At 40.7% G+C, this 23,083-nt stretch overlaps 1 protein-coding gene across 5 annotated transcripts in view; it reads right to left on the bottom strand.

Annotated features, from left to right (window-relative positions):
• Positions 1–23,083, bottom strand: part of dab2ipa (DAB2 interacting protein a) — a 130,850-nt gene that overhangs the window by 28,473 nt on the left and 79,294 nt on the right. For 3 of the 5 annotated variants that reach the window (XM_052094601.1, XM_052094599.1, XM_052094603.1), the window contains 3 exons: positions 8,837–8,993; positions 7,300–7,398; positions 6,020–6,574 (listed from right to left, as the gene is read on the bottom strand). In XM_052094601.1, coding sequence (XP_051950561.1) covers positions 6,020–6,574; positions 7,300–7,398; positions 8,837–8,993 — 811 coding nt within the window. The remainder of the gene's footprint in view (positions 1–6,019; positions 6,575–7,299; positions 7,399–8,836; positions 8,994–23,083) is intronic. The other 2 variants (XM_052094600.1, XM_052094602.1) reach the window with 1 other exon arrangement.

Below are 23,083 nucleotides of genomic sequence, written 5' to 3'. Positions count from 1 at the left end.
TACCAGCATCCAAAACATAACTGTGACAACCAATGCTCAGAGAGAGAGAAAGAGAGATGAGGGATGTTTCGCTGTAGATCAGTGTGGGCGGCACTGTGCTACTGCTGTCAGCAGAATCTATATAAAAGACAGCGCCGTGCATGTCTGCAGCTGGCCATGATTTCTGCTAATCCTCTGGTGTCGGATCAGTGATTTGCTGCAAATGTATTTCTGTGTTCGATTTATTGTTACATGCCTCTAAAATCAAGAACTGAGGATTTGGTCTCCTAAGCAGGTGTCTACAACAATCGAAACAGTTGCAGATGCATTTTACCTTATATAATACGAGAAAAAATGCAAAGGCACAACCTACAAAGAGAGCGGCGAATTAGCTTAACAACAGCGGCACAACTGGCGTGCTGTATTTCGGTGCAAAAACCTGCCCACGGAAAGTAGGAAGTAAATACCTGAAAAACAGGTGGTAAACTGAATTTTGTGTACAATTTCTGTCAGTCATTGCAACATTCATTTATCAATTTATGATCAAATGCTGGAGTAGAGCATTATAACTAGGCATATATCCAGACATGTGTTTAGTGTACTTTCAGCATTTTAAAGAGAAAATTCAGGTTTCTAGATCATAATAGTGCATATACCCTTGCACTTTATTAGGAACACCTGTACATTATTGTTCATTATTCATATGATTATCTAATCAGCCAATTGTGTGGCAGCAGTCAATGCATAAAAACATGCAGATACGGGTCAGGAGCTTCAGTTAAATTTCACATCAACCATCAGAATGGGGAAAAATGCGATCTCAGTGATTTCGACCATGGCATGATTGTTGGTGCCAGATGGGCTGGTTTGAGTATTTTTGCGACTACTGATCCCCTGGGATTTTCATTTTCTCTAGAGTTTACTCCAAATTGTCCCAAAAACAAAAAACATCCAGTGAGTGGCAGTTCTGCTTATGGAAAATTATGGAAGTGGCAGTTCTGCTTGTTGATGAGAGGGGTCAACGGAGAATGGCCAGACTGGTTCGAGCTGACAGAAAGGCTCATAACCTTAAGTAAGTAACTCATATAACCACTCTGTAAAATTGTAGTGAGCAGAATAGCATCTCAGAATTCACAATAGGTCGAACCTTGAGGCGGATGGTCTAGAACAGCAGAAGACCATTTCATTCACTTTATTAGGACCATAGTGTTCCTAATAAAGTGCTCAGTGTGTGTATGCTATATTGTGATTGTCTGCTGCACAAAATGTACCACCTAGCTCTTAGAAACGGCCTGAATGATGGTGAACTGCACTATGTGAATTGCATTCAGCACAGATTTGTGCTACATTAGTGTCGTTACCTAATTAGCATTATTTTAATAAATGGGGTGCTAAAACAATACAGACAGCCAAAAAAAAATTAAAATAAAATACACGCAAGCACAATTTATTCTTAATGTATTCCCTCCACAATTTTATGCACAACCTATGTTTATTCCCCAAGTGATTATTAAACTATAATTGTACCTGTCTAAACTAAACTGAAAATAATATTAAAGAAATGTTCCGAGTTAATACAAGTTATGCTCAATTGACAGTATTTGTGGCATAATGTTGATTGCCATAATTACCAAAATAATTTTGACTCGTCCTTCATTTATTAAAAATAATTAAAAAATTTAAATAAACACTGTTTCAAAAGTATTCAAAACATAAGACATTACATTAAACATTAGTCACAAGAAACAATATGTAAACACTATACATGACAAACATGATTGTAGTGTGATAATATAAGGAATTTATTGGCAATATGTCATTTTTTGTGGTAATTAACAAATGTTAACATTATGCTATTGCTTGAACTTATCATGTATTAAACCCAGGACATTACGTAAAAAAAAAACTATAGCAGAACTATAATAACTTTGGTTGCCTTATTTTGCTGTATAAATATCAAAGACAAGAATCAATGCAAAACCCAACCTCCAAGCAGAATCTTCAGCAGAAAAGCGCACTGGACAAAGCTCTCTCAAGTAACACCAGTGGGATTATGCGATAAGGGCATATCTGAGCTGTTCTCTTCCCAGGCAGGCTGAGGTGTATTGTGGTTATGACACTGAGAGTATCAAATGAGACCCACTTTCTCTGAGAGCTCTGTGTCTATGGCAGGAGTTACAGCACTCAGTATTCAATTAGAACACTAGAGGTTAATACAGCAAGTTGCACTCAACGCCCGCTCCCTGATGAGACTTATCCTCAGCCTCACCACTAGTAAGATGCCAACATCTTCCCCAGCTCGCCTGTCACATCCCATCAGGCCCATCTGTAGCATAGCACCACAATCAGCACAGATCAGTGGAAGAAATGCGTGTACAGAAGGCATATGGACAGCAGTGTGGAATCTAAGGTTGTGTGACTATGTTTAGAATGAAACACTATGCATACTGCATACTATGCATAATAAACTGTATAATACCTACTACTGTTTAAACATAGCATGTGAAACAGTATGTAATATACAACTATACAGATTCAAACAGTCGTATGCTACAAGGGCTTCGGACACAGCGCATCCAATCAGAATTTGAATTAGGAACTGTGCAATTTATTACTACTCATAAAAAAACAGCTTATTAAAATCTGAATAATGCAAACACCAGTCATCTGTAAAACCTGCCACAACCTATCATGTTTTTGTTGCATTTTTATTTAGCTTGTTTAATTATATCAAGCCCATAAAACTGAACTTGAAATGGTTTTCATAGGCCATTCATTAATTCTGATACTCGTCCATGTTTTCCACTTCTTCCTGAGGAGGGGCTGTTAATGTCCTGTTTAAGCATCATGCTGACAGCAGTGTGAGGCAGGTATAAATAAGTAAGCAGCGAATTGTTAAAATATCAATGTGTGCTCCCTAGAGGGCGACACTCCTCTAAGCAAACCAATAATGACCTCTGTCCCTCGGGCCCCACCCCCACAGGCCCCGCCCACTCATGAGCAGAGACCTGCTGTTAAAATTATTTTGAACTTGCATGTCACAGCTCCATTCTTTACTGTGTTTGGCCGAATGAACTCATGTGGCCCTTAACCCAATGCCTGAATAAATAAGATCTGATTTGCATGGGAGCTGAAACTTGGAATTTCCCTCGGGCGTGCTCAGGACAAACCCAGAGCGGACGCTATCAGCTCTTTATGGGGGCTTAATCATGAATCTTTGAACAGTAGCTCACAATCTCCACCAGTGCGATCAATACATCCTGCAAATACAATACTGAAATTGTAGCAGTGTTTGGTGAAGCTGTCTCTATTAAATTAGCTTTGGGGGGACAATATCAAATGTACAAATGTCTATTTTATCTTTCTCCAAAACACTGAGGCTTTTGTCTTTTGATATGATAAGTGTGGATGAGAAACAAATCCAAATTTAAGTCCTTTTTACTATCAGTCTCCAATTTCACATTCTGCTTCTTTTGATTTTAGCAATTTTAATTCTTCGATCATAATGACACCTACTGGGCAGGGATGTAAATGTAAAGTAAAAATATTGATCTGTTTGTCACCCACACCTATCATATCACTTCTCAAGATATAGATTTAACCACTGGAGTCCTATGGATTACTTTTATGGTTCCTTTATGTGCTTTTTGGAGCTTCAAATGTTTGGTACCCATTCACTTGCATTTTATGAACCTACAGAGTTGAGATATTCTTCTTAAACTCTTCATTTGTACTCAGCAGAAGAAAAATTATAATTTACATCTGGGATGGCATGAGGGTGAGTAAATGATGAGAGAAAATTCATTCTCAAATGTACAGTTATTCTGTTTTGAGAAAATGGAATACAAATATTGAAGACTAATCTTGCACTCAGGGTGTATCCACATTTTTGTGCAATCAAATGCTCTTTAAAATAATAACGTCCCTTCCCCTAATACCACATGTCACAGATGAGCAAAAGCCACTAGCATCACTAAAAGGAATTGCAAAAATTATGACTATTTTTAAACAGATTTCTTGAACACTCCCCTGTCTTCAATTGGTCGGAAAACCCTAATTGGTCTCCGCCCCAAAACTCATGCCATTGGTTGAGCCAATGTTGCTGCGTTAGGCTGGTTGGGTTGCACAAAAAACTAATTCATGTTTTCATAGTGCCACATAGCTACAGTGTTTACTTTTCGGTAAAATGAACCTGTGAAAGTCTGTAATAGGAAGAAGTATTATAACATCGCAATTAAATATGAAGGTAAATTTAATACGAGATGCCCCATACTGGCACATATTATTTCAATCATCTTTCATTAGTGCATAATCTGTCTAAACAGTATTCATTGTTGAATTCATGTTGGCATCCATACAAAAGCAGGAAGCTGAAAGGACTTGTGGTAAGCAAAAATCCTGCCAATGGAACTTTATTTACAGTAACCTACAGCTAATGAAAGACAAAACACTTTCTGACCAGCTCTCGCTTTGTATAATGAAAGACAAATGGTCTCTGACCAATTAACTCCACCACGATGGAAGACAATGGCCTTATTGACTTGTATAAGTCTGTAATGATAGACAAAATAAATTCAAAAATTACATACAGTGGGCCCAAAAGAGTATTTGGACACATAAAGGGATAATTCATCCAAAATCTTTTTTCTGTGGAACACAAAAGGAGATGTTAGACAGAATTACAGACTCAGCCACCATTCTCTTTCATCCTTTTTTCCCCATTAAATAAAAGTGAGTAAATGATGACAGAATTATTATTACTTCATTCTTTTATTTTTGTGGGGAGGGGGGGCTAAATTAACCCTTTAAGTGTCTAATCATGTCCCAATATGTTTTGAGGCCACTGTATTATGAGTTTTTCAAAAACTTCGATTTGCACTGTGGTGTAAGTTCATTTGAAAAGTGATAGCTAAGCAGGGCACCTCTTGTTCAAGCACATATGAACAGTGGAGACATTGTGCTTTGCGGTCGTATTATTGCATTGTGTAGGTCCAAATCCCATAAAAGCTCACAGTGTCACTCAACAATAATGCGATCAAACATTCTAGAGAACATTCTAGAGAGCATTTCTATTGTTGTGCAGGTCTATTAAAATGCAACAATGCCTCGAATTGCCATCGGAGTGCTGCAGACAAAAACGCAATTACAAAACAGCCTGCTTTCACAGCGTTTGATCAGTAACGACAGATGAGTGACAAAGCATTAGACTGCGCACTATTGCGCGTGATGTCATCAGATTCTGGGCTGATTTATGGTGACTATCTGAGTCGAATGCAGCGCTCATGCTCAAGTTAATGAGGGCAATCAGAGCACTCTGTGCTTCCATGATTAAATGAGGGGAGGCAGGCCACGTCTCTATTGTTCTTCTCTATCAATGACAGGGGTGCTTTGGGGGCTGTTTAAAAAAAAAAATTGCCTGGAACATCCTGTGCTGAGGCACTCACTTTTAGAAGCTCTCAAAGTTGGGTACATACTTATATAAAAAAACGCACACTGCTCAGCACAACTTTTCCAAGACACAATCCAAAATAACATAAAACTCCTCTACACTGTTATGCCAATTTTGTATATGGTATTTCAGTGACACTCGCAATCTAGTTTAACTAAATGTGCTGAAATAGCACTGTGCCATGATAATTAAGTCACTGTCATTCATTTTAGTGTAAATGCACCTCCCTTTGATGCAAATTAGGCTTATAATAGAATGTGGTTTGTTTACAAAATGTTGTGCTATTTGCCTGCCGCAATAAATACAGCATAATTACCAGTCAGTAAATGGAATGTCTCCCCCGTTTGCCATCAGTAAGGGGCCATTCACACCAAAAGTGTTTTTGTGTGGAAAAAAAGTAGGACACTATCAAAACATATGTTTAGTGCATGTTTTGACTTTTTTTTTTATTGTGTTCCGTGTGAACACCCCCCAAAAGCCTATAATTAAGTAGGAAATTCTATGTCAATCTTCCTATATATAAAATGCACAATCATGCAACACATTTACTGTTAACATCAACATGAAGTACATATAGAGTGATTGTCTTACCTTGGCCTTGCCTGTGCTTTGCAGGATATGAACAAGTGCACATGCCATCTCCTCTTTGTTCTTCACACTAAGTGCTGGCTCAAGCACTGAGCACATTAACATATAATTATTAGTAATATACTCAGCAAACTCTTTGTACAGCTCCATGGGAAGGATACTCATGCTCTGGTATCGAGATTTCATTCGGACCATGGGACCCGGAGTCTTTCCTTTATTGGGATTCGGTGTGCTCACTGAATACCATTTTTCCACAAACTGTCGCCCAGTGACTGCTGCTATGGGGATATTGACCAGCCCGATGTAATTATTTTTGTCCTTCTTTTTCTTTTTGTCTGTTTCCTTGTAAAGGTGCACGGTGATACTCTTGACTGAGGGCAGGTTGTTGAACTCAAAGTGTTCACCCCAGAAAACATTGTCCGTTTTGAGTTTGCAGGTAGTCCGTGCGTATAACGTGTCATCTAGACAAAGTTCGCAGAAGTATTTTTTCTTTGCCGGCAAGTCCTTGGCTTCGATAATCCAACATTTCAGCATGTTTTCTACCCGACGGGTGTTATCCTGTGAAAAACAAAGGAAAGCAGTATTTGGGCTGGGTATTGATCAAGATTTCCCAATTCGATTCAATTTTGATTCACAAGCTCATGATTCGATTGGATATTGATTCATATGGGTCAACTAAAAGAGACATTATTCAATGTATGGATCAATGTATGAAGTCAAAACAAACTTATTCTCTCAACATGCAGTGAAAGGATCTCGCTGCTGAATAATTCCCCACTATACTAAACAATCACTGGTGAGTGAAATCTGAACATTTACTAGCCAGTATCTTATCAGAGACATTTTTAGTTGAATAGAGTGAAATATGGTTGCAAATGCAAACTATTTTCTCTCGTTGTAGAAGATGGTTGTGCATAGTGTAAAAGATTGATCTTGAAATTGAAGAATCAATATCGAGATGCACAGGAAAATCTATATTTTTTTTACCCAATCCTAACTGGGGGTGATTCAGTAAACAGTTTATCTAAGCAGTAAATGAAATAACACAACAGGATATTTCTATTAAGTCATTCTTTGTTCTTTTTTTAGTTTTGAGAATGAGCCTTGATAACAAAGCTCAGAAATACACTGAAACTAACAGTGACTGAGGCTAACATTCTGCCTAACATATTTTGTGTTCCACAGAGGAAATGATAAAAGAATTTCCATTTTTGGGTGATCTATCCCTTGAAACTTCATCTCGTCTAGAATTACCACAGATTCAGATGAATCATCCGATCTACCTTGTTGGGATGCACAGCACGTCTCAAATTCTCCATCCATTTGTCTCGCTCGGCAGCTGACCGACATGAGAAGCATTTACTTCCTGTTGAAGTAGTTACCTGTAATTACAGATTACAATTATCAAATTTGAGGATAAGTGCATTAATGGAGGTAGAGAGGATTGTAATGTAGATCAGTGTGAGCAGAGATCTACTGAATTCTACAGCACTCAATCAATGAAAGGTTTCCCAGGAGTGGAAAGCAATTACATTTGAAGAAAGAATGAAACTCCAAAATAGCCCAAACAGACAGGACACACTTAGATAAAATGCATTTGCAGTATCCCGTACAATATCAGAAAGCAGAGATAAATGCAGAGGACTTTTTTCATATTATTTTGAAATGTCATAAGAACAGTGTAGCCAATGTAATAAGCTATAATTGTAACTTCCCTATATCTGTTTCACTAATCCAATTCTAGATATCAATTGTTTTTCATTCTTTTTTAATGGAAAACAGTAGCATCAAAACTCTTTCTCCTTTGTGTTCCACTGAAGAAAGATTCTCATAAAAGGTTTGGAATGACATGAGGGTAACTATTTCTTTAAAATAATCTGCATGCAGACGCCTGATCACTGCTGTATAATTTAGGTTTCCTTTGTCTGTGCCCTATGATCTTGCGATTATATAACCATCTGGTTTAAACAAACCTTCCCTGTAGCATACTTGAAAATTATCCAGCAAACTGATCTGTGGGCCCTCAATGATTTAGCCGAAGCCTGGCTAGATAATACAGCTATTTCTGCAAACCTTTTGATCTCAGCTAATGGCCTTAATGAAGTTTTAATGGACCTTTCCTCTGTGCTATTTTGAGAAGTTGGACATTAAAACTCCTTCACGCTATTTATACAGAACTGTGACTTTGACAGAGCTTTTGTATCAGCCTCAGACGGGGACGCCCACAGTCCATTTGCTGACCGTCAGATGCATATAGCACAGAAAACTGGAAAGCACTATCTTGATTTGGAAAGCCAATCGGTTTTTAATCCAATCTGATTGGCTTTCCAAATCAAAATAGCACTTTCCAGATAGTGATAGACAGTTTTCATACTTGACAAAGCTTTCATGAGAGGAACTACATGTCCGAGTCATATCTGTGAAATAATGTGGACTTATTCCTTTTGAACAGGGAGAAATACTGATTGCTATGTCTGTTCATATTTTCTTCCATTTTCGATATATTTTTTCTGTAAAAACTTTCAGCCATGCAATGATTTAAATGTTTTTTTCATGCTATTAAAAACTTTTCCATATTCCATATCCAAAATCCATAAAAACCATAAAAAAGAATGTGGTAATATATTTTTTACTTAATTCAACAAGTGTTTTTGTTCCTCCCAATTTTTTCTTCTTGTTATTAGCATAAACTTCACTAAATTTTGTTACATTTAGTGAAATTTAAGAACTGATTTCTGTTTAGATATTTTATTGGAAAACAACACAAAAATACTAAGAAAATAGTAAGAGTTGAGGCAGTTCAGAGAGCAGTCTACTCACCTCGAAGCAGAAATCCTGTCCCAGGATGCTGCTGTGCACTGGTCTGATGAGCACTTCCTCCTCCATACTGAGATCTAGAGCTTCTACTGCACTGCTGGGGCTGAGCAACGATTCGTGAGACCGTGATTCCTTCAGCCTCGGCATCAGATGGGATCTACTGGAGCGAAACAGGAAGAGAGGAAGACATTCATCAGGGCTACACTTCCAACAAACGTCTATTAGACTCAAACAGTTGTTTATAGTTCAAAGTCACTGGTGTTAAAAGTTTGGTCACTGGAACACTTCATCAGTGTGTTGAAGATCTCTGAAGTGTTGCAGTGAGCCCAGTATGAGGTACCGGTACTTCACTGTCTTACTACTGAGTGATTCTGCGTTAGTGCTGTCCTGCTGCACCCCAGACACACAGCATAGTTCTTTTGTGTTGTTTCCCAGCAAAAATATATAAACATCCTTAAAATAAAATCAATTTAAGTAAGAAGCTAAATTGTGTAGGATAATAAAGCTCTATTTTAAAACCTAGTGAGCTGCCTACATAAGCAGCCTTTTAAGATATCAAAGGCACACTACTGATGCAAAGGCTGTTCCAAAAGGTAGGCAGCTTAATTTTGCTTCCTTCTAAGGCCATGCCCATAGTATGAAAATGCATTGATTTTGCTACATTTATGCCTCTCAGAACAGACTTTTGAAAATGCTCTCTACTGCATACTTTGGAAAACGATGACGTTAGGGAATATAAATCTGAAAACGTCTGGATGTGCCCTAAGACAGTGGTTCTCAACCAAGGGACCTCCGAGTCACAAAGGTTGAGGACCACTACCCTAAGATTCCAAATTTTAGCCAAATTTCTAGGCAGAATAACATGTATCCTTCAAGAAGAAGGCAATCCCATAATGTATTAAAACATACTTATAAATAAATCCAAGATGCCGGACAAAGCCAAAAAAAAAAAAAAAAAAAAAACTACATTCTAAAAGACAATTCATTCAATACATGGAAGTATTAATAAAATTGTTTAAATTCATTAAAACTCAGTATTTTACATGAACTCGAAGCATTTTTCTATTGACTAATTTCAAGCATAACAAATGCTATTTTTTGTTGGATTTATTCATTTTCAAAGAATAAATGTAATTCAAGCATTTCTAATGCAATTTTGCCTTTAAAAGTAAATATATCTTGTTTTTGCGATGTTTATATATATTTTTCTTTCGGAAATCTTGACCAAAATACTGATTAATCAAGGTTTTTTTTTTTTTTGCAGTGCAAAACCCAAAGCTTTCAGGCACCATCATCTCTTATAACATTTCATCATCTCTGCTGAAGATCAGAGAGATGGTGGCCTGGGAAATATGCAGGAGCTACAAGGCATCTTCAGCAAGTTGTTATGAAGCAACAAAAGTAGTGTTACTTAATTGGAAGTGAGGTACATCTGAGAAAGTGGAAAGCAAAGTTAGCCCTCCAGGTGGTTGACCTTCAAGAATCTCTGATAGGACTGCATGAATTAAAGGGCATGTTAAGATGACTATCACGGTCACAAAAATGATAAAGTTATAACCAGGGATGCCTCTAGGATTTGAAAACATCAGAGGCTGAAGCCACAGAGCAGGGAAGATCACTTAAAAAACCAGGCTTCAATCATGCTGCACAAATGTGCATTTCAGTTCAGTATTTAGTGTGTGTACTGACCAGAATGTGTGATATAGCTTGAAATGCAGGGATAATCCTGCAATAACTAATATACACTTAATACTGCAATTCCTGCCTCAGTTCAATTCAACATCAAAACGGTTTCAAACAAAAAACATTCAGACTAGACTAAAATCATTCAGGACTCCACAATGTTTTGCCCACAAAACAAAAAATGAAAAGGTGTTTACATCCATCTATTTTCTTGTTAATATCTCAATTGCTTCTCCTAAACAAACGTGAGTATAAACGGAGTAAATAGTGCATATAAGACCCACGCCAATCTCACATGTCTGGGATTAGAGTTGCAGAAGATATCTCAGCAATGTCTCAAATTGTGCTCAGATTTACTAAGCTACTAGTCAAAAGATCTCAAAATGATATAACAAGTTTCTTCTAAATTCTCAAGCAACATCTTAGCAATAACAGTTTCATCTGACAAGACATAGGTAAAGAGATTTACACGGATTCATTCTTCTCAACCCATGAATAAAAGATGCCTGCCTCAGTGCTCATGGGAACAGCCCTTTTAAAATCCTGAGAGGTGAGAGGCTTTATCTGTTTCTGCAACTCATTTGCATTCTGCAACTATAATAACACTTACACTGCCAATTGCAGTACGGTATATAATCTAAAGAATTTAGGAAAATGTGTAATCGAATTGGCTACTTACAGGCATTTTTCCCACTACATTTAAGCAGGCTTGAAGTACCCTGCTGCTTAAAAACCTGCACTTAACCACACACAAGTAGAACACTACAGACCAGTCTCTCTCATTCCATTCATGGCGAAAACACATGGAAGCTAAGTTTTTAATCAGATCTCTGCCTATTTCTCGCAGAACAAGCTGCTGAATGACAATCAGTCAGGCTTAAAAAGTGGATATTCCACCGAGACTGCCCTGCTGTCTGTCACTGAGTCACTGAGACAGGTGAGAGCTGGATCCAGATCATCCATCCTGATTATATGGGACCTTTCTGCAGCCTTTGAGACAGTAAATGATATCAGATATCACGATCCACCCTCTCTACTCTGGGCATCACAGGAACTGTGCTTGGCTGGTTTAAGTCCTATCTCTCAGGTAGATCCTTCAAGGTAGCCTGGAGAGGTGAGGTGTCCAAGTCATATCAGCTACGTACTGGGGTACCTCAGGGCTCAGTGCATGGGCCACTTCTCTTCTCTATATACACAACATCACTGGGACCTATCATTCAAGCACATGGGTTCTCTTACCACTGCTATGCCGATGACACACAGCTCTACTTGTCTTTCCAGCCCAATGACGCCATGGTGACTGGTTGAATCTCTGCCTGTTTGGCAGACATCTCGTCCTGGATGAAGGAACACCACCTGCAACTTAACCCAGTGAAGACCAAGCTCTTCGTCTTTCCAGCCAACCCTGCTGTTGAACTCAACATCACGGTTCAGATAAGGTTCAACTACAATAACACCTTCTAAAATGGTCAGAAGTCTATGGTTAACCATGGCTAACCAGCTCACTTTCACAGACCACATCTCAAAGATGGCATGATTTACATTCTACAATATCAGGAAAGTCTCTGAACGTGCCACAACTTCTTGTTCTGTCACTTGTACTAGACATAACTAGACTGCACTACTGTAATGCTCTCATTGTAAGCCTCCTTGCATACACAATTAGGCCCCTGCAAATTATCCAGAATGCAGCAGCATGTCTGGTCTTCAATGAACCAAAAAGAGTGCATGTTACACAACTCCTTTTCTCTCATCACTGGCTGCCGGTTGATGAACGCATGAAATTCAAGGCTCTGATGCTGGCATACAGAACAGTCACTGGGTTACTTTCCCGGACTTTCGGTTACACTGTACCTCGTTGTTGGAATGACTTTCCCAACTCCATCCGTCAAGCAGATTCATTCTCTGTCTTCAAAAAACGCATAAAAACACATATTTTCCATGAGCATTTAACCATGCACTCTTTGGATAAAAGCATCTGCCAAATGAATAAATGTAAATGTATATTGAGATACGAAACAATGAAATCAAAATCTTAAATGCCCAAATGCAGAGTCAAAATTTGGGTTATGAAATTGTGCACCAAGCAAAAGTTGTCCCTCGGAAAAAATCTCCAAAAGTTAAAGAGGACGTGTGTAATTTATGTGCCACGAGCATCGCCAAACAAAACTTAAAATAATGGTAAAAAAAAAAGGGTTCAGGAACCCGGAACTCTCTCCATCTTCATCACTAAAAGTCTTTAAGACAGTATTTTAACACTGAAAATATTCAACACATCACATTGAAGATATCAGGACTATTTAGCTATCTTGGTCCTTGACAAGAAAAATTGAGCTACAAAAACAGTCAGAATTGGGTGTACCTATTATGTAAATACAAATTACAAGAGATAAACAAAAATGTTTCAGCCCAAAAGCCTCAGCAGAACTTAAACAGCATCAGACAACAAGTTCAAACTCCTCTCAGCCCAATCTTGCAGGAAGTCGACCATATTACCCACCTAATGCCCCGTGAACCATTATTCATTCTCCTCTGACATGTAATAGATAGTCAATCCAGTGCTCCTTGGTGTGTTGGAAAGATTGACAAATGACACACTGCAGATGGTAAGCGGATATTAAACTCATGGCGTCCCTCGAGTGAGCCAGCCAGTGGTGTCAGCGAATCCACAAATGACCCATGGTGAAACATATGCTCACTTCAAACATTTCCAAAAATGACAAGGAAACTTGATTTATAGTGGTGGTGGCGTAGTGGGCTAAAGCACTGAACTGTTGTCGGTTCGATCCCCACAGCCACCACCATTGTGTCCTTGAGCAAGGCACTTAACTCCAGGTTGCTCCGGGGGGATTGTCCCTGTTATAAGTGCACTGTAAGTCACTTTGGATAAAATGCATCAAATGCATAAATGTAAATGTAAATGTTTTATGAATTTAGGTTGTCGAGATATAACATGTCCATGCACTTAATTTCTTCTAACATCAAGATCTATGTTAAAATGTATGTGAATGTACATGGGAAAGTGTATATTTCAGTTGCTGTGACACTTTCTGTTAACCCTAATTTTTAATAAACCTTTTGCCTTCACTAGTACATTTTGAAGCTGAAGTGTGTATCGTTTTCAGTGTTAAAATACTTTCTTCTTTCCCAGTGTAATATGCAGATACAACTATAAATAAGCCATTTATATGGTTCATTTTCTCTAAAACTGTAAACACTGTCTCTATGGCCCTATTTATAAATTCCTGTATGTTTTGAACAACCCACTTAGACCCACCCTGTGTAACAATGTTACTCAACCAATGGCGTAAGTTGGGGGGCAGGACTATCTGACTGTTTGGAAAAACTGCATCCAGCTGCAAATCTGCATATTCAGAAAGCTGTTTTGAAAACATGGTTTCATTTTGCAATTCCGTTTGGTGGTGCTAGTGTCGGAGAAATGACATACTTCAGCTTTAAATTGTCCTGCAGCAAAACAAATACATATTTAAAATCAAAAATATTGCAGGCAGTTTCTCAATTAATATGAGGTCATTAAAGCTGCATGCATAATAATTCTAAAAGAATTAGCAAATTGCTGTTTAAAACAGTAGGTCACACCGCAGGACATGTGTCCAAAAGTGTTTAGTCAACTAACCATTTGGAGAATAAACGATAATTACTACAGAGCTGAATTAAAATGTGCTTCATAATAAGTGCCATTAATCTGGTTAAATGAAGACATTTCTAAAGAAATTAATTAAAAATAAATTATATATATATATATATATATATATATATATATATATATATATATATATATATATATATATATATATATATATGTATATATATTGAGATTTATAAATTAAATGGACCCATTTTATATTAGGTGTCTTTAACTACTACAGTACTTAAACATTTGATACAATGTACTTATATACATATGTGTTGTTTCATTTACATTTAAAGGGGTCATGACATGAGAAACCAAATTTGCCTTGATCTTTTGGTATATAAGAGGTCTTTGTATCATTAAAGCGTCCTGCAAGTTTAATATTTTAAGACGTCCTCCCCATTCTAAACGAATCATTTATTTAATCAAGCTCAAAATACAGCTCGTTCTGGATTCATGGTTAGAAGTGGCGTGTCGGTTAGAAGTGACGTACCAGCGTTTGCATATGACCGCCTCCAGCACAAGATAACTACGCTTTAAGCACAAGACAACTACGCTCATTTCAGTATCGCCGTCGCCTCACAAGTGTTCAGTCGATGGACAGCGAGCTCTGACAGAGACTACTTGTGCACAGGAAAATTACGATGCCACACAGATGTGCTGTTCCTGGCTGTGGTCAAACAAAACCTCTGAATAAGCTGCCGAAAGATCCAGGCGTCAGGGAAAAATGGATGCAGTTTATTTTTTGCGGACGTCCCAGTCACGGCAGTGTTAACTTAAGCGTTTGTTCTGTACATTTTAAGGATGACTGTTTTGAGAACAAATCTCAATATGATGCTGGCTTTGCCAGAAAACTGTTGCTCAAAGATAAGTCCGTGCCGACTATTCTGGGAACAACAACGACGTAAACTGTAAGTAATCTATTTTAAACTTTAAACTACTTTTTAAAGCGCAATTTCATTCATTATGAATAATCACAGTGTTTTTACTTAGTTTACTTGCATATTGTTCTGGCTGGGGCGTCAATAATTGATACATAGGCACTGACGTTAGCCAATCATAACAGTGGGCGTTAACACTGAAGTCTTAAATGGAAAACGCCCCCAAAACAGACTGTTTGAATCAGAGGATGAGAAACAGGGTGGGAAAAGGTCATAAATCACTAGATTTTAAAAGTTTTTCTTAAAAAAAAATATATTAATACTATAATTGCACCTAAGGGAACATAATAATACAATAAAAAAACCCATGTCATGACCCCTTTAAAGTACTTGCATTTAATTACATCTGCAGTTACAATGTTTCCTTACCCATAATCCTAAAGCTAACCCTAACCTAACCTTTACCCTAAAACCTTACTTAACCCTAACCCTACCCATACCTTAACCTCAGTAGAAGCAAATGTTAGTCTTGTGAGAATTTTGCAGAACAACATTTAGTTACACAATAAGTGCATTGTACTGTATGTATTTTAATGTTTAGTGCATAATAAAGACACCTAATATAAAGTGTCATTATTTTGTATTTTATATTAAATATTTGGCCTTTTCACAATTTTTATTTACAGTATAGTGACTATACGACAGGAAATGATGGGGAGAAAGGAAGGAAAGAGATAGTTAAATTTTGCAAGCTGGATTTAACCTTTTGTCGCCTTTATGAGCACCACAGTATAATGTATGATCACACTAACCACTATGCCACAAGTCTGACTTAAAAAATGGCATCTTCTTTTCTGAAACAAACACTGAAAATCACCCATAAGCAGAGAAAAACAGAGTTAATGTATTCACACCATTAAATAATGAAAAGGTCAGGCAGACAGCTGCGAGGGTACAAAGTCATTTTATAGAGGCAAACATGGTCTCATCTGATCAGAGCGGTCTCCTGATGACTCAGGGGAAATGGTCCACGGAGCTGTGATTTACACAGGCCGAGTTATGACAAAGCAATTGCTTGATTGTATCAAATATAGCACCCTCCTTTTCATATCAGTTAAAAAAAACAAAATTGTTTTTGAGTGCCAAACAATCCTGAGCACTTATAAAAAATAAAAAAAGGGCATATTTATATATGTGGAACTGTTTTTGGTGATATGCAGTCCTTATATTTATGAATACATTACTTGACAAAGAAAATATGGTTCTTTCAGCTGTATTGTCAATATACAGGAAGTCTAAAAGTCTGAGACCACTAGTGAAAATACTTTTATTTTACAATTTTCAAATTGGTAACACTTTAATTGACAGTGTCCTTGTTATGCATATTACATGTAATGACTATAGTAATAACAGTAAATTATGAATAATTATAAGCAACTAAACCTAAACCAAACCCTAACCCTATAGTAAGTACATGTTGTTAATTAATATTATTCGGTACTTACGTGTGTAATTACACTGTAACAAGGACACTTTAAAATAAAATGTCACCAACACTTTTTTATTATTATTACAAACTAAATTAGCAGCATCAATATTTGAGTAAAATGGGGAATTGCAAAATTAACATGAATTTCAGAATTCATGATTTTTGCTTTAATGTCAGCATGCACTTGGGCTGGGATGGACTCCACAAGTTTGTTTGTACAAAACCTGATGGATCCATGTTTTCCAGCATGATTTAAAAATGTTCAAAAGAGCATTGTGTGCTTCAATGGAAGCAAGTAAATCTGACCTATTGTACAAAAGAGTTAGCATGGTCAGTGTCACACATTTCCATATTATATTAGTGATTTGAAAACAGCGCAAAATCTTAAATATTCATATAATTTTTTTTCTATCTATCTATCTATCTATCTATCTATCTATCTATCTATCTATCTATCTATCTATCTATCTATCTATCTATCTATCTATGTATCTATCTTTTTTTTTTTTTCAGATTTTCCGAAATTTACCAGATCTTCAATGTGGTCTCATTGAAATCCCTATATTCTCAATGGCCAAGTTTTAATTTCTTAGTAATGTACGATCAAAAACCAACAATTAACAGCATATTTAGGCAAAGCTCATTCCTAATGGCTATTCAAAAATATGCAAAAGAATCTGGCATGGAATGCTGAAACAACAAACTCTAATGCAGTTGATTGGAAAACAGCCATAAACATTCCAGCTAATCTGATAATCCCAACTCACTCTGTGTCAATAAAGAGGTTTGCATGTTTCACTGGACCTAAAGCCATCAATATTATAAAAACAGAAAGAAATAGCATTCTGCAAACTTACTTTTTACTATTTTGATTCAGCATAATCTGCAAAAAAAAAAAAACAACTCCAGAGGCAGCAAATTCTGTAAGGCAGTGCAGTGATTATCCTTTATTTTCCTGCAAGATATGAGACGGCAGGGCTTGGAAATCATGTTCACTCTACTAGCGCTCTGCCGAACAACATTCAGGGCAAGGGAGTGCCTCTGTCTCCAAGCACCCTAGGGAACAACCTGTTGCATCTAGAACACAACCAAATCCATTTTCAAGGATTTCTATTTAAAAACGCTGTGTTTGCTTTCAGAGGAGGGATTTATGGACCACTGTTGTCTCAGGTTTCAGTTCTGGTTAGGTTTGCATGGCTTTAATCTTTAATGAGTATCAGAGAACATTGCATGAAGAAGGTTTTGCTTTAAAAGGATATGATTGTACAAAAACAATACAGAAATTATACATTTCTTAAGTAATCAAAGCTAAAGTTTGCAATTCCAGTGCCACTAACGTCACCAAAGAACTGCAAAAATAATTACTGCTTTCAAACAGATTCCCCCCCATCTTGTGTTGGTTTGCTTAAAATAACAAAACCAAAAAAATTTGCTAGCACCACAGAGCAACAGTGTTTACACATTACAGGCAAAGCAACCTACAAAAAACTCTAAACTGTGATAGGAGAAAACATTTTAACGCTATAAAATTTACACTGCTTCAAAAGTTACAAAACATTAAGCAACAAGCAATTGAAAGTATAAACTGTATCATTACTCTAACACACCTAAAAACTCTCAACTAAAAAATAATGACACACAATATATAGCCACTTACTAAAATAGCACTTCTACATTACGGCTGGCAAATCGGTTCTTTTAAAGTATGTTTTCATGAGCCGACAATAAGTGAATAAGGATGGACAGCAGCATATTAAGGACTCTGCAGACCTTGCATGCTGTAATTAAATTCATGTTGTGGAGTGCTGCCTGCAGTCTGGTCTTAGTTTGTGTCCTACATCTTTGGCTGACTGTGTATGGTGTACTCTGCCTCCAACAGTTCCCACACTCCCTGACAGGAAGCATCCCTCCTCCCGCGAGATCTCTGCTCCAAATAGGAAATGACTGCCAAGGAAACCAGCCACACATGCAAGATTTTTAAGAGAATGACAATGGCACAGAGAGGAAAGCATTGAACTTGGCATAAGGCACATTTTATTGTAAAATCTAGATGGTCGTGCAGCTGAGATAAACAACTATATACCTGTGTTACGATTTATTAGGGGCAACAGGATTTTATAAGATACACATTACATTTATTTCTGTGGCAATAGCATCACTACACTTAAGCGCAAAACTAATTCAAACAGATTCCAGAAAACTCCCCCCGTCTTCCATTGGATTTACCAATAGACCCTTCCCAAACTCAATCCATTGGTCAAAGCAATATTGTGTTTCAGGCTTAAAACAAACAGAGCATTGTTTTGATAGCACCACAGGTTGACCACAAAATCATGTACAATTGGAGTTTTGTGGGTTCACAGTATGACTATGTCTATTCCACTTTCAAAAAAAAAATTATTTCAAAATTTGTTCTCATCAAATATTTACAGTTTTATGTCAAAAATATAATTTTTACATGACTGAATCAACCTGAATACAAATAGGTTACACCAACAAAATCTGTTCTCTTACGAGAGGTTCTCTCGTATTGCGTAAGCTAGCTTACGCTACGGGAAAGATTCATCTTTTCTGAGATATTGAAGCCAAAATATTATCCTTAATTTTGTATCCATTGTCAACGCAGTGCAGCAGCTGCATACCTTGAGCGGGCTAGCTAGCGAGCTCATTGGTTGCTCTGCGGCAACTGCTGCAGCCTATAGACGAACTTGAGTGAACTCGCCTCCAATGACAGGCGCCCGCGCCGTCACTGTATCAAAGCCCGCCAGAATGGGCGTGGCTAGAGTGCATATAAGCGTAAGTTCGTAGGCTGGAACCCTGATTTTCATCTATTCAGCGAAGCTCTTCGCATCTCTGAACTGCAGAAGCCGCGTCGCCGTTCGAGGGGCATCTAGCAAGCTTGGACAGCGCTCGAAGAAGCCGGTCGTCTTCGCCACCTTCAGCCATCCTGCGAGCTACGCCATCCGGCGACGTATCCTTTTTAGAGCAAGCTAGTTCCTCAGCGAACTTCACAAAAAGAGCAACGAGCGTCTTTTTAAAGATGCCTCGCACCACCTGCGCCTCATGCCGCGCCCCTCTCAGCGCCGGAGACCGCCACCTCATCTGCGCTCTCTGCCTGGGACTGGAACATGCAGAGCTCGCCCTCGCTGACGGCGGATGCGACCTCTGCGAGGAGCTTCCGATGTCGACCCTGCGGGCTCGACTCGAAGCACTCAAAACCGAAGCCGCCACGCCGCCTTTCGTTTCGCCGCGCAGAAAGAAGCGCCAGCTCCCAAAGGCTGCCGGAACCGGTGTTAGAAGCGACTACCTCGCCGGAGCCTCTCCCTCGAGCCTCGCTTTCACCCTCCCGCCCCCGGGACGCGCAGTTGCCGCCGGCGGCCGCACTGTTGCCATCTCGGATGACGAGGCGGAGGATAAGGGCTGCTGTTCCATCATGGCTTCGGACAGCGAGGTGGTCAGGCTCCCAAGCCTCCTCCTCGGCCCAGGAATCCAGCAGGACCAGCGCCGGGTCGAAGAAGAACTAACGCGCCTCCTCACACAGGCCGTCGACCGCCTCGGGCTCGAGTGGTCACCGCCCTCTGAGCAGGCTCCCAACAGACTCGGCGGCTGCTTTCTTCAGAGCCGTCGCCGCGGCGCCAGCGGCCGGACGCTCCCTTCCTGCCGGAACTCTACGCCGAGCTCTCTAAATCGTGGAACACGCTTCTCTCGGCCAGGAACCGATCCCATGTCTCCACCTCTCTCGCTCGGTGGACGGCGCCACCGAGAGGGGCTACTCTTCCATCCCCCGGTCGAGGATTCGGTAGCAGCACACCTTTGCCCGCCCTCCGCGAGATGGCGGTCTAAGCCAGTGCTCCCGTCTAAGGCCTGCAGAACTACTTCCGCCTGTGTTGGCGGCGCCTATGCGCCGCCCGGCCAAGCCGCATCTGCTCTGCATTCCATGGCCGTTTTACAGATCCTCCAAGCGGACCTTCTTCGAGAGTGGGATGAGAAAGGCAGGCACCCAGAGGCTGTTTCAGATCTAAGGAGCGCGACGGATCTCGCCCTTCGCGCCACCAAAGCTGCAGCTCAAGCCCTAGGGAAGTGCATGGCCGCGCTGACTGTGACCGAGAGACACCTATGGCTAACGCTAGCCGACATGGGAGAAGCTGAGCGCTCCACGTTCCTCAACGCGCCGCTCTCTCCGTCCGGTCTCTTCGGTTCCGCGGTGAGTGGCATTGTTGACCGTTCTCGGAAGTCCAGAAAGCCACCCAAGCCATGAATCTCTTCCTGCCTCGTCGCGCTAGCTCCTCTGCAGGCCGCCCACGTGACCAGCCTCCTGCACGAGCCTCTTCACAGCGCCCAGCTCAGCAAAGCCAGACTTCTCAGCGTCGACAGGGCGGCCGCCCTAGAACGCGCTCAGACAGCCGCCGCAGACCGCCCCGCGGGCCTCGGCCTAAGATTGCGCTGAAGCCTGAGCAACGAAGTCCTCCTAGCTTTGTTGAGGAAACAACGGCTCAGTCCCGCCGCGGCCGGACCACCGTCAAAGCTTAGCCCCTGTCAGTCCCCTTCTCTCAGGCTACTGCAGTGGTGGATTCAGCAGCCAACAAGCCGGTGATACTGCCCGCTTGCCTGCACTCAAATGCCGTTTTCACGGCGACCCAAAGAAATCTTGTAAAAAGCAAACATGCCTTATGTGTAGAAAATGTGCCCACAATCCAGTGTTCACCCCTACACACAAGCATTACACTTCCCGTGTCCCTATCAGAGCCCACTCACATAAAGCGGGCACAGCCAGCTCGAGTGTTAGAGTCAATAAGCGCGCCCACGAATCCGTGCTGGCGCCCCTTCTCTGCCCGCTCTGTCACACGGCCAGCAAACACCTCTCTGTATGTAAGTCCCATGCCCGTGACTATGCTCGCGCATCACTTAACAGATGTGACTCTTTCCCCATTCACCTCAATCGGAAGTCACTCACAGAACAGCCTGTCCCTGCTGTCTGCGAGCAGTCATGCATAAGCACAGTAAGCGCGCTCACACATTCTGTTCAGCTCGCTGTGTGCGGCAATCAGGGCGACTTGGCCATTCACCCTCTAGCGTTACGCTTCAAAGCGTGGAAAGCTATCCCAGGGATATCCAAATGGGTGTTAAGCACAATAAAACAGGGCTATTTGCTACAGTTCGATCGCCGCCCTCCCGCTTCAGAGCGTGGCTCGAAACTACTGTGAACACGGAAGCAGCCTGCATGCTTCGTTCAGAAATAGCAAACCTTCTGTGCAAAAGGGCCATAGAGAGAGTGCCACCTTCTCTGAGCTGAGTCGGGGTTTTACAGCTGTTATTTTCTTGTCCCCAAGAAAGACGGCGGCCTCAGACCAATATTAGATCTCAGGGTTTTGAACAAGGTGCTCACAAAAAGACCGTTCAAAATGCTTACAATCAGGAAACTCCTCGCGCATGTGTGCCAGGGGGACTGGTTTATTTCTCTCGATCTGAAAGATGCCTACTTTCAGATTCAGATAAATCCCGTCACAGGCCATCCTTGAGATTCAGCCTTCGACGGCCAGGTTTATCAATACACCGTCCTTCCGTTCGGCCTGTCTTTAGCACCCGTACTTTCACGAAGTGCATGGATCGCGGCGCTCGCACCCCTGCGGAGTCAGGGCTTGCGAATTCTGAACTATTTGGACGATTGGCTGATTTTGGCACAGTCACATACAGAGCTTCTGTCTCACAGGACAGTTCTCCTCAGTCATCTGAACAGTTTGGGTCTTGCAGTCAATTGGACCAAGAGCTCACTACAGCCCAGTCAGGCAATTTCCTTCCTTGGAATAGAACTAGACTCCATGGCGATGACGGCTCGCTTATCTACACAGCTGCGTGCCGTGTTCAGCGACTAGCCACGTCCTTTCAGATGAACAGCCTCACGCCTCTGAAAAAATTTCAGAGAATGCTAGGTTACATGGCCTCAGCCGCAGCAGTACTTCAGCTGGGTTTACTGTGCATGCGCCCGCTTCAGCATTGGCTAAACACCAGCGCGTCTCGCCGGGCTTGGGCCACGGGCCGCCAGCCGATCAGAGTGACTCAGACCTGTATCTCAGCTCTGCAGCCCTGGGCAGTGGCCGAATGGTATCAGCGGGGAGTGACGATGGGAGCTGTATCTCGCCGAAAAGTCATCTCGACAGACGCGTCCAACACGGGTTGGGGCGCGGTCTGCGAGGGCTCTCTGGTTTTTGGCCTATGGTCAGTTCAGGAAAAGCTCCTTCACATAAATTGTCTGGAAATAATAGTACGCACTCGTGCGCTTCCTCCCGGTCATTCAGGGTCACCACGTCCTGGTCCGTTCGGACAACAGATCTGTGGTAAACTATCTAAACCGTCAGGGCGGTGTCAGATCCAGGAACCTCTTCCATCTGACAAAACGCATACTGAGTTGGTCCCAGTGCCACCTGCGCTCGCTGAGGGCGGCGCATGTGCCAGGCCACCTGAACGACGGCCCAGACAGACTGTCCAGAGACAATATTTCCCCAGGGGAATGGTCCCTGCACGCTCAAACAGTCCAGAAGTTA

Source organism: Xyrauchen texanus, chromosome 27 (genome assembly GCF_025860055.1).
Source record: "Xyrauchen texanus isolate HMW12.3.18 chromosome 27, RBS_HiC_50CHRs, whole genome shotgun sequence".
Taxonomy (NCBI): Eukaryota; Metazoa; Chordata; class Actinopteri; order Cypriniformes; family Catostomidae; genus Xyrauchen; species Xyrauchen texanus.
This window is presented reverse-complemented; position numbering and strand designations above follow the sequence as displayed.